Source organism: Maniola hyperantus, chromosome 23 (assembly GCF_902806685.2).
Source record: "Maniola hyperantus chromosome 23, iAphHyp1.2, whole genome shotgun sequence".
Taxonomy (NCBI): Eukaryota; Metazoa; Arthropoda; class Insecta; order Lepidoptera; family Nymphalidae; genus Maniola; species Maniola hyperantus.
The window spans coordinates 2,430,305-2,442,843 of NC_048558.1; the positions used below are offsets into that span (position 1 = coordinate 2,430,305).

General features: G+C 34.0%; 1 protein-coding gene across 9 annotated transcripts in view; it reads right to left on the reverse strand.

The window, feature by feature from the left end:
• The window catches only part of dati (datilografo), a 168,873-nt gene that overhangs the window by 90,171 nt on the left and 66,163 nt on the right, over nt 1–12,539 (reverse strand). For 7 of the 9 annotated variants that reach the window (XM_069506543.1, XM_069506541.1, XM_034980827.2 and 4 more), the window contains exons 3-5: nt 10,183–10,248; nt 7,754–7,852; nt 4,651–4,719 (exon numbers count right to left, since the gene is read on the reverse strand). In XM_069506543.1, the coding sequence (XP_069362644.1) occupies nt 4,651–4,719; nt 7,754–7,852; nt 10,183–10,248 (234 nt within the window). The remainder of the gene's footprint in view (nt 1–4,650; nt 4,720–7,753; nt 7,853–10,182; nt 10,249–12,539) is intronic. The other 2 variants (XM_069506538.1, XM_069506540.1) reach the window with 2 other exon arrangements.

Sequence of the window (12,539 nt, forward strand, 5' to 3'; positions counted from 1 at the left end):
GCTCACTAAATAGACAAAAGAGGTCAAATGAGTCACAGGGAGCCACTGGATACAAGAGGTATAAGACCGCAACATATTGTGGAAGTCCTTACAAGAGAACTATGTCCAGCAATGTACGTCTATCGATTGAGACCACGATACAACGACTATATTTTAATTTCATCCAACAACACCGATTGCTTGACGATAATATATCATTTTTGTATGAGATGACAGATGCGACTGAAGAGCTCATCATGATCATCATGATCACCCACCGCAGGTTCACTATTGAACACGGCTATCCTCTCAGAATTAGAAGGCTTTGGACATGCTGGTAAAGCGTGGATTGGCAGACTTTACACAACTTTGAGAACATTATGGAGAACGTTCACGCATGCAGGTTTCGTCACAATGTTCTCCTTCACTGTTAGAGCAAGTGATATTCATTTTTACTTATTTTGTTATATTATTTTGTTTAGGTAATAAATAAAATATTTTTATTTTTAATTAATTTTTATTTCAACTCCCTTTCATTACTCTGAAAAGTTAGAGGTACGTCAACGTTATTACTGCTATTACTGCTGGCTACTATTATTGGAGTTGAAAATATCAAATATTGGTACAAATTCCCGATAGCCACTCTAACATTGTACAAACATCTTCGGCCCCGGGATGTAAAAATGAATCAAAAAAGCCTAACCTAAAACACATGTCGCGGACTGAAAGCCGGACGTCAAAATCGTCTCAATTTCCAGCAGAAAAACAATCGCAATTTGAATTTCAAATTCGGAACGCGGTCATTTTCTTAAGATTTTTTCGGAAAGCCGCCCGCGAATAAATCTTGCGGCAATAACAATAAATTCATTGCGGATTGACATGCAAATGTGTATTTTTTTCGACAACGCATATCAAGTGCTTTTGTTATGGGACAGAATTGGAATGGAGCTGCTTTATCGCCAAAATATTTTCATTCGGAAATCTCGTTACCAACTTCATTCAAAACAACAAGATAAATATAGTAAGTAACGTGGTAAAAGACACGATAAAAACTTATGTAAAGTACGCACCAGAACTTAATTGTTTTTGTGTGACTTAACCACAAATTCACGGTTTTCAGATTTTTCCCCGAATGTCTGCTATAAGACCTACCTACCTGCCAAATTTCATGATTCTAGGTCAACGGGAAGTACCCTGTAGGTTTCTTGACAGACTTACAGACAGACAGACAACAAAGTGATCCTATTCCATTTTTCCATTTGAGGTACGGAACCCTAAAAAATCAGTTTAAAAATGGAAAATCTCTACTTACATAGTTTAAAATGAAGTCGCTTCCCGCTGTCTGTATGTATGAACGCGTAGTTAAACTACGCATCGGATTTTAATGTGGTTTTCACCAATAGATAGAGTGATTCAAGAGGAAGGTTTATAGGTATAGTTTAATATTGTTTTGTGCTAATTTCTTGAAAAATGACGATAATTGTTCAAGATTTCGGAAGAAATCAAGCTGACTGAGCTTTTATCGAAAATGCTGTCTTATTGTTTTGAAATATCACAAAATAACCACAGTGACAACTTTAGTATCTACATTGCACCCCGTGTAAAGCCGGGGCGGGTCGCTAGTTTAGAATAAAGTCGCTTCCATACATTGCATATTCGTTCCGCTCCACCAAAATATCAAGTGCGCTGTACAAAGACGCTGCTGTACAAAGAAGTTTTTATTTTGTACGCTTTTCCGTTTCGCGTCCGACTCGAGTCGAGGGCGGACTTTGTTTTTTTCACCTGTGCTTTTTGCATGTAACACAACGCTAAATGCATGTAGCCATTTATATACATGATAGTTGTTTTCTGTTGTTTATTTGAGCGTTTTTATAATAGATAAGTAAGTATATCTGTAGAGTTGCATTTGACCCGAGTTTCTTTTATCAGGCAATTTCTTAGTAGGTAAGCACAATAAGTATAGTGCATTCAATATTAGCTGACGTGTTTCCACTTGATACCGTCATTAGCAATAACAAAAGCTGCGTTCAAAGTCCAAACCAATAAATATCTTACCTATGCAATAGACGTTGTATTTGGCAAAAAATTATACTCAAATGATATTACTTTCTTTACGTTAGTCAAAGTCAAAGTCAAATGATTTATTCAAAATAGGTAATAAATTACTCTTATTGATGGTCTGGTATGGTGTTAGATTTGTAAGATATAGTGGTGATAATTATTACGCAAACTTAAAACTAAAGCTACGTTGAAAAAGATTCTAATTTTTCCCGCAAAATTATTTCCATTTACCGCATATCTAGGGTTTATTTCATGTAATGTACAAGGTACAATGATAACTTAATAATTATATTGTTTACAAGTTTATAATTATAAATAAAAAAGTCTTTTATGGATGCTATTTACCAGATAGCTATTGATTAATATTTATTTTTTGTAGACTATCTATGAAGACTATTTGCGTTAAGTAAACTTAAAGTCGGTTAAAAAGACAACTTGTGCAATTCTTAATATACCTACATGAATATCATAAAATTAACATAAGTATTCAATTTTGTTCGGAATAATAAAATAATCTCACTTTATATCGTTGCACTATGCAAGTTCGAATTTCGATTGTTTTTTTTATTTGCACGGCAATAACTCAGTGAAATACAGATGTTGCGTAAGTACAAGAACTTCCTGGATCATACGGACATACAACCCACCTTTTACGCAGATGGCGCTGCCTCCGATGCGAGTGCGCAAAAAAACGGCCAAGAGCGAGTTGGTTTCACGGATAAGGGTTCTGTATTATAATGAAGACTATTGTTTGATCAGACATACGGACGCTAGTGATTCGTATTTATTCTGATCACAATTAAATTTAAGAGTATTCAGATCTTTTTGTCACCAATTTAATAAGAAAAGAACAGATAAACTTAATTAAATTTAAAACGGTCAAACCTCGTGACTTTAGGTGCTAGTCTAGCTAGAGTATAATGTTTTTCGTAGAGTAGCACTAAAAAAAAATATAAAATTTGAGTCTTTAGTTTAAAAAAATGTTGTTCGTCCTTTTTATAGCAATAATGAAAACAAAAAGATCATAGATTGGGTAAGAAATTTGTCAATCAGTTTCTTACGCAGTATATCTTAGATCAGCCGTGATCTTTTGATCAATGATCGTGATTTAGAATCTGGATTGACACTGTAGAGGGTGATATAGGCTTGTTATAATCTATTGCAATATGGATCCAAGCAGTTAACAAGATGGGTGACTGAAATCAAAATAAGCATTTTATCTGAATTTCAAGTGCGGAACCCTAAAAAAGAAACGAAATCGCGCGCGAATCTCGATTAAAATAAATTGTTAACACGCCCAAGGCGTTTTATCGTGTCCAGTTTATTTTTTATCTTGATCGATCCTATGCGAAAATGTTGGCTATACTAATGAATATTCAACATAGATTGAGCTAGATATTTTATAGTTCCTGTGGAGAAAAAATCGTTTCCCCTGCCACCCACGGCTAGGTTTCGCGGATAAGATCTTTGCACGATAAAAAACCTATCCTTCTATTATTTTAATCTGTTTCGTTTTTAAAACCGAATAGAACAGAAACCGAATAGATTATGATTATACAAAATAGTTTTAATAATAAATAAAGCTTTTATTTCAGACAATATTACGGTCCATAAATGTGTTAGTTACAATATTTTACTTTAGCCTTTATTAGTACCTATTCCTAATTATAATGACTATTCCTAATTACAATACCTACCTGAAATTGAAATAAACCTTTTTCGTGGCAAATATAATATTTTTATAGTTAAAAAGTTCCGTATATTTTCTGGGAAAAGTTAACTTAAAACATCTATTTTGTTTTTTATGTTTTGTTTTTAAAACCGAGTGCAATAATTCCTATAGGCATATTTTCTGGCAAAAAATGGTAGTTAATTTCTTGTACCTATATTGTCCTATATATTATGTAAATTGTTGAAAAACCCTAAACAAACTTAAAACTAAATACTATGTTATGAGTAATTGGCTATAAAACCAATACCCCTTAAATAGGAGCTACGTTTTGACGGCTATGTCTAGACGTGTCTTTATTTACCTAACTTAATTATAATAGGTAAGTGAACGCTTTAAAAACCTTAAAAAAATTAAACTAGTTTATACTAAGAACCTTAATAAATTACCATATGTTGTGTTGATTTGTGATCATAAAATACCTACCTGAAAAAATATTATAATATTAGGTAGGTATATATATATCTACGTGGAAATGGTACATATCGTTAAAAAATCTAAACTCCCTTAAGACATCTAAGTACCTATTTGTAAACTATTAAAGAACCTATTCATGAATTAATAAAAGGAGCCAATTCTAATAATTAAAAACTGCAAATTTTTATGTGACAAATCTAAAAATATGTTGTAATCTATCGTTTAAAAATAACCGAGTCTCTACAAAAAAAACTCAAAACTTAATTAGTAGTGACACTATAAAAACCTAATTTATCAACATACGATTTTTAATGGTCTATGCCTATCCCGAAGGAAATAAATTAAATATTAAATATAAAAAAATCGTTTGAATTTTAAATCGAACACGTCAATAACAGAGCCACCGCCGCGTAGCCCCTACTCTTGGAAGATAACAATACGCATTGAAACAGGTGCCAACTCACTCGCTGAAGTGTCGACCAGCATTCTTCCAACGTTCGCTCGCTGATGCTCTGCCCCGACCGCGCTTGTTGCTGTGAGAAATAAAGCACAAAATATATAGTCAAAGTCAAATAATTTACTCAAATTGGGTACTTATTGCACACTGTTTGATTGTCATTGTTGAATTTGTAACATTATGATGTAATAATGGTGATATTTAATTTCATAAACTTAAAACTAAAGCTACGAGGGTTCCAAACACGCCCCGGTCTGAGCTCAAGCCTACAAAAAACTCAGCTGGGATTTTTTTTATTAGTACCTAAGTGTAAGTATAATATCTACAAATCGTATACTTTTAAATTAGTCTAGAGGTATGAGTTTAGAATTTTGCGTTCCGGTTTTGCATTTTGACTTTTAACCCTAAGTAATTATATAATCGTCGTGGGCAATTAATTTTGAGTGTGAGATCTAAGTCGTAGATTATAGTGAACGTAGAACGCAGAATTCTTCATCGTTGACTGTGGGATCAATGCTCTAATGGAAGAAATTCTTTCACAATTTAAAAAAATATCTTTAAAACCCTATACGAAAAGATTTGAATCCGCGTTGTCTATTGCGCTATTGAAAATGATATTATCTAGTCAATATTTAAAAAAAACTTATTTTTATTCAAAAACCATAAGCAATTAGTACTTACTATGGCAAGGATTCAAAATTAATAGGTAAATGTAACTATGGTACTGTCATCTTATATCTAAAAAGCTGTTAACTGCAAAAAATAGTCTAGGACTCATGACTAAAACATGACGAGTTTATAAAAATGCAGTTTCTGAACGAAACATTACTTTTTGAAAATTCCCACTTTTTAACGATAGTTCAAAAAAATTTTTTTTAGATTAGGTATAGGACGGCAGTATGAGAATCTAGTGAGATGTGAAACGATAGTATGGAAAGACGCTATAATCGAATACTCAGCATGTCCAGTAACATTATAACAGTGAAATATTTCCTTATTATATTTATTTTAGCCTTTGTTTGTTTTGTTAGTTTGACCAAAATTAATCAATAAATGTCTTAAACTTAACATTAAATTAATAATGATTTTGAAGAAGCATAATTTCATTCCTAATGTAACAGCAGGCTTCATTTTTTTAATTTATTGCGTTCTAAATATTTAAATAAAAAGTAGATAAGCTTGCTGAACTTTCATAAGATAAAGCCAACTGCTAAGCAAAGAAAGGTTACGGAAACTAATTTGAATTCTAAAAAACCTCATTAGAATTTTTTACTTTTGTTTTTATCATTCATCATCATCATCATCATGTTCAACCCATCGCCGGCTCACCACAGAGCACGGGTCTCCTTTCAGAGTGAGAAGAGTTTTGGCCATAGTCTACCACGCTGGCCATGTGCGGATTTGTAGACTTCACACACCTTTGAGAACATTATTGAGAACTCTCAGGCATGCAGGTTTCCTCACGATGTTTTTATCAATAGGTGAATTTTAATATTTTCGTATTCTGTCGTTACTTATAAAACACCTGATTTTAAAATCTTTACATAAAACATCCAAATTATTTCTAGTATTTAAAAAAAATATCATTTTTTTAAATTACATTTTAAATACCCAATTCGTATTTACTACTATTATCTACTACGGAGTCAGAGGTTGTTTTAAGTTTTATGTCATCACTAGTGACTATAATGATACCAACTTAGGCCTTTTGAATTTAAGTTAGTGAAAATCCCGTGGGAATTCTTTTTATTTTCCGGGATAAAAATAGTCTATATCGGTCTAAGAAACGCAACGACATAATCTGTTAAACGAACGAGCTTACAAGTTTATCGATTATATTTTTTTATTAGTTTGAGCAGATCTAAAATGTAGATTTTTATTTATTAAAAAAAACAAATATTATCTGATCACGTGTTTTTTATTTTCCTTAAACGCAGAGACACGTGACTCATTTAACTACAAATGCACATTTAAAAACAATAGGTATTATTATAGTAGTTTTTATTACATAAAATGCAAATTGATTCTTTATATTACAAGTTAATGGGCATTACGTGCATCACCTACCTACTTAGATCCTATAAGGGTCTTTCCATAGAATATTGTTTTGACGCGCGATCGAAATGGCGCGTTTTTATGGATTTATCATCGTTTTAATTTACGAGCAAAGAATGATGCTAACCTGTAAGCTTAGCTAATGCTTAACTTAACCTAGGTTAACGGGTTAAGCTTAATATTAGCCAAGCACTTTGGAAACAACACCAGGAAAGGAAAATATTTCGCCGGTATCGAACCCGGATTCCTGTTATTAGTTAAGTTTTATCTGGTCTAGACTTTAGGCTTCTGAGTCCGTAGGTTAACTAGGCTATCATTACCTTACGACCTTATGTTATCGATTTTTAAGTGCATAATATCCATTGCATTTGAATTTGTGTTTTAAATGGATTGTTTATTGAAATCATAATGCGCTTTAATGCAAAAAAAATCTGGTAAATAACTTATTCATTATTTTATTCATACTAATTAATTATTTTAATTATTACTCTTGAAAATAACTGGTCAATGCGATACTATAGGTACCTACTGTACACGTATCTACCGTACGTAGTTGACAAAAATGAAAAATTTACTATTATCAGGTATTTGGTTAAATTATTAAAGGAGATGTTTCTAATTGTACCACATACCTACATGTACCTACGCTTCCTTAAAAAATTGAGTAAATCGTTTTATCCCGGGAAAATTACTAATAATAATTAGTTTAAATATATAGTTTAGTGATACAAAAATAGTTTAAATTAATAATTTAATGGATTTACAATGATGGCGTATGATAAATAGCTATTTTCTCTTCTCACTCTGAGAGAAGACTGGTGCTCTTTAGTGAGCCGATGATGGGTTGCTCATGATGATGATGGGGAAGTATTTTCCACCATATTAAAATGTTATACATGATTTACGCATAAATAGTATTTTCATGTAAGTAGATACATTTATAGACAGAACTTCGAATTAGTTTCCGTAAAGCAGACGTCAATCGGGAAGAAAGATCTTCTCTTCCTTCCCGCAGAAAGACAAGACAAGAGAAGAAAGAAAGAGAAAATAATTACATCGATATTGAGGCTATTCAGGAAATTTACCAATGCGAAGGGCAACATGGAGTTGCGGTCGCCGACCGGGGCCTCCCCTGACGGCGAGTGCTGTGGTGGCTGCATGGGAAAAGTGGAAAGCTTAGTGATTTTTCATCTTTTTAAAGATATTTATTCATAGTATAAGCCCCGCAAATTGCTATTGCGCTGGAACCATGTCTCATTAACATCGAAATGACGTCATTTTGACGTCAGCCGAAATAAAAATATACCATTAGCTCGAAACTTCAGTCTACCTAGTGCTAACGTCACTAAAGGCGGCCACGCGCATTAGCAATTTGCGGGACATATTCCTACAGGTAGGTGCGTAAAATTTGAGAACTCACTCGCCATATTCGGTTTACGGATCAACTGTCATGTCAAAGATTTGTGTAAAATTTTAGTGGTTAATTTAAAGGTGAACCGAATTTTGACTTTTTTTTAAGGAGTAGAGTAGGTATTAGCCAATGAGGACTTAGAGCTAGCGCACACCGCGGTGCGGTGTGTTGCGATGCGTTTTAAAATCCGTGAATAAAAATCTGAATTTAAATGTATCAAAATCCGATGCGGAATTAATTCCGCAGTGCGCGCGCTTCCATATAGAAGTTATCAAGACATAGGTAAGAATAGAAGTTATCGAGACGAAGATCTTTACAAAGGACCTATTTTTCCCGCAGAATTATTTTGAGCTTAAATTCTAAATTAATCTGATTTACGTAAGCTTAATTCACACTACGGCATATAAATTATAGGGTCAATATTGGCGTTCCCAACATTCGTACCTAAAAATTGGTACGAATGTTGCGAACGCCAATATTAACTGGATTATCAGTACCTACCCTTATTATAAATGCGAAAGTGTGTTTGTTTGTTGGTTTGTTGGTTTATTGGGTTGACCTTCAATCACGTCGCAACGGTGCAACGGATTGACGTGATTTTTTGCATGTGTACATAGATAAAGATCTGAAGAGTGACATAGCCTTTTATCCCGGAAAATCAAAGATTTCCCACGGGATTTTTAAAAAACCTAATTCCACGCGAACGAAGTCGCGGGCATCAGCTAGTAGGTATGTAATATAATTTATATCCCGTAAGTTGAAATAAGCTTAATCGAATGGTTAAGTAGGTATACTTAATGGATATAGAAGCAAGCGTTACTTAGCGGAACTGCATGTTATAATATAAGGAACTACAATTTGGTATAGGTAGGTAGTCTGCAAAAGGCGATATGTACCTAGCGCCCACACTCCCACTAAGTACTAAAGATTAAAGAAGCAGGAAAAGCAAGCAATACACAACACACAACACCACACAAATCTTCTTGTACCTTGTAGTGTGTAGTACCTATTGCTCAGTGGCGTGCACAGGATTTTAAGCCAGGGTATGCATTTAGGTATAAACTTGTTTTACGGCAGGTTATAATGAAAAAGTAAGCATTGATTTCTTACAATGAGGGTAAGCAGTGCGTTTATGCTTCTATGAGCTGCACGCCACTGCTATTGCTTGATTTTCCTGCTTCTTTAGTAGTGGGATAGCGGGTGGTGCATATCGCATGCTGCACGTTGTATCAAACATATGTGTCTTTTATGGCCGATTAGGTAGGTAGGTCCCTACCTATAGCGAATTAAGCTTGTAGTTTCTTATACCTATCTATAATTAAATATAGATAGGCTTCTTATATTATAATAAGTCCTTAGTTTTAGAAAACTGGTAACTGTCTTCTGCAATACAGGGTTTTCCTAGTGCAGAGGGTAGGAAACTCGTTTCTTGTGTCTAAATTCTAAATTCAAAATAAATTATTCTTATTCTTATTCTTAATTATTCTTATTCTAATATACAATGAGAGCTAGCGCGCACCACGGAAAATTTCCGTACGCTTTTTCCGCAAAATCTGTGAACTATAGAACTTATAGAAGTGCGCGCACGGATTTTGATAGATTAAAATTCAAATTTGCGGTTTTCAAAACGCACCGCATCTGTGTGGAGGTGGTGCGCGCTAGCTCTTATATTTTATAATAAAACCAGTTTCTTTACTAGTAAAGGAATGTGTCTTCGTTAAAAACATCTACTGTATCATAAAACTACCGGCAAAATTAAAGGAACATTGGAAAAAAATCCACTAAATTAGGTACCTACCTACCTATTAGGTATACAAGGTAGTAAGTAATTAGAATGTCCCACTGATTTTACCATTTCTAATTAAATTATTATTAGGGCCTGTTTCACAATTCCCAGATAATCTCTATCTAACGAAATGAGATTTTGTCAGATTCCCAATATAAAAACTGTCATAACATCAAATTTATCCGTTAGATAAAGTTTATCTGGAGGTTGTGATACAGGCCTTTTAGTAGAATAAAAATAATAATTAGTATATATGAAACTATTAATAGTAAAGAAAGTAGAATTACCAGCACGAATGGAACAAGGGACCGCTCGCTCATGGTAGAGTCCGCGGAAGGTGACTGCTGCTGTTGCTGTTCCATTTCAACGTACCACGAACGGGGCGTGAAAGAAAGAGATAGATGGTTAATTTTTTTCGGCAATGATCAACATTGGCTACCCGACCTAATTTCGGCCATGGTGGCCAATCTCCATAGAGATTTGCCAACTGCGCGGGAGATATTAGGTATAGTGCACAAGGCGTGCACGCGCAAACATAAATGCACACTCTATTTCTTCACTCTCATGACGGGACGGAAATCCGACATGACCGAAGAGAGATCAGGTGCAGGACCGACCGGCTTTACGTTCTTTCCAGGGCACGGGGAAACACCGCCAACTTCCGAACTCTGGTAGGTACCTATCTACTAAGAATGTCTTAACAGGAAAATCCAATACCTAAGTATTTTTGGCCCAACCCGGGAATTGAACCCAGGACCTCGTCATCTACAGTCATACATGCTACCACTAAACCAACTGATATCTATTATAAAGATTTCTACTAAGCACCTAGAACTTTATGATTTTGTTTCTGATCCCAACTAACTGAAAATGTGAAACGTGTTTGGAATAATAAGCAGACCCTTGTTCATTCCTAGAACATGTTAAAAAGAATTTGAAAAATCGGTCAAGTGCGAGTCGAACTCACACACGAAGAGTTCCGTACCATCGTACAAGAAATAACGCTTTTTTATCATGGCGGTTATTTCAGAAATTTTAATAAGTATTTGTTGTTAGGTATAGCTGCACTAGAAATACTTACACATTCTGTAAAAATTACAATTCTCTACCTAATAACTGACGAGATACAGCCCGCTGACAGACAGACGGACGGACGGACACCGGAGACTTAGTAATAGGGTCCCATTCTCACCCTTCGGGTACTGAACCAGAAAACTCAGTCTGAAATCTCTTATTTCATTAACTTCTGTAAATTAATATAATATTAAATAAGTAATCCTTGCATAAATAATTTGTATTTTGATAGCAACCACTTCACTCGAGAACCCGACATCCATAAAATATTAATAAAACAAGTTTTAATTAACCGTTGATTAAAAAAATTAAACCACAAAAGAGCAACGCGTCGAACCGTTAAATCTCTATTCTCAAAAAAAAAAACTCGATGAATACGAAATTCGAACGTATCGAAAACCGGTTCCAAATTCAAACAATGTTTAAAACAAAAAAAAAATGAAATGGGAACAGATTCGCAGCAACAAATAACTGTCAACACCCCTTTCGTGAAACAAAGCGATGGAAAAAATTAAAAAAATAAAATCACAAAGAGCCCCTAATCCGTGCCGTGGGAAACAGACAAATGCAAGGTAAGCGAATCCGAAACTAATTTAAAAAGTAATATTCTTTTGTCTTCCATTTACAAATTTTAATTTAAGAACACATGCACCGCAGTTAGCATTCATTACGCTTCGATTTTCAAATTACTTTTTTTTTAAATTGCAGAGTAAACAAATATTACGCAACGGTCGACGACACATCAATAAAACCTTCATAACATACGCCATATGCTCTAAACAAATATTCGTAGAAACGGATAACATGCATTATGGAGAATAAAAAAAATGGGTCCCAAGTATTGACAAGTTGATCACACCAATACAGAAATAATAGAATTATCAGTGATTACATTAATTTACATATCCTTTGTAAGACCGGATGCGACATAAGGACAAAAACGATTTAATAATAAGTTTGACGGCCCTTAACCCTTTCTTGGCTAACAAAAGCTTTACAATATGTTGCGTTTGCTTCTTGTATCTTTTTTTCAAGGAAGTAAGGGATCATTCAAATTTGGAACGAGTTTTGTGAGACCTCGCTGTGAGGTCAGTCTATCGACATGTTTTGGGGAAGGTACACGTAACGTGTTTATATTTTTCAAAAATAAAAATTGTGCTTTTTTAAATCTAATCTAAGCTAAGCAAAGTCAAACTTCACTCTATAGATCTGTCTAAATATTGTGCATCTCAGAAAATTTTGAACGTGACGGTAAAGAAAACTCGAACGAAAAATAAAGGTTCCTCAATCCTCAAAAAAGGTAGGTAATTAACTTCTCTAAATTCTTCTCAATTTAACATACTGCCAGGCATTTAAAAAAAATTATTTAGACGCTCACATAATATTTTCCTGACGCCACTAAGTAATTGTAACTGCCGGCGGAAAGTTTCGGACACTTTTTCTTTAAAAATAACTTGAATTTATCAACTGAACTTTAACGGAAACTTTAAACGGAAAAAAATTACGCATTAAAAAATTTGTATTTTTTTAACTTTAAAAAACTTTGTTTTTATTTTGCTGTCTCGGAATA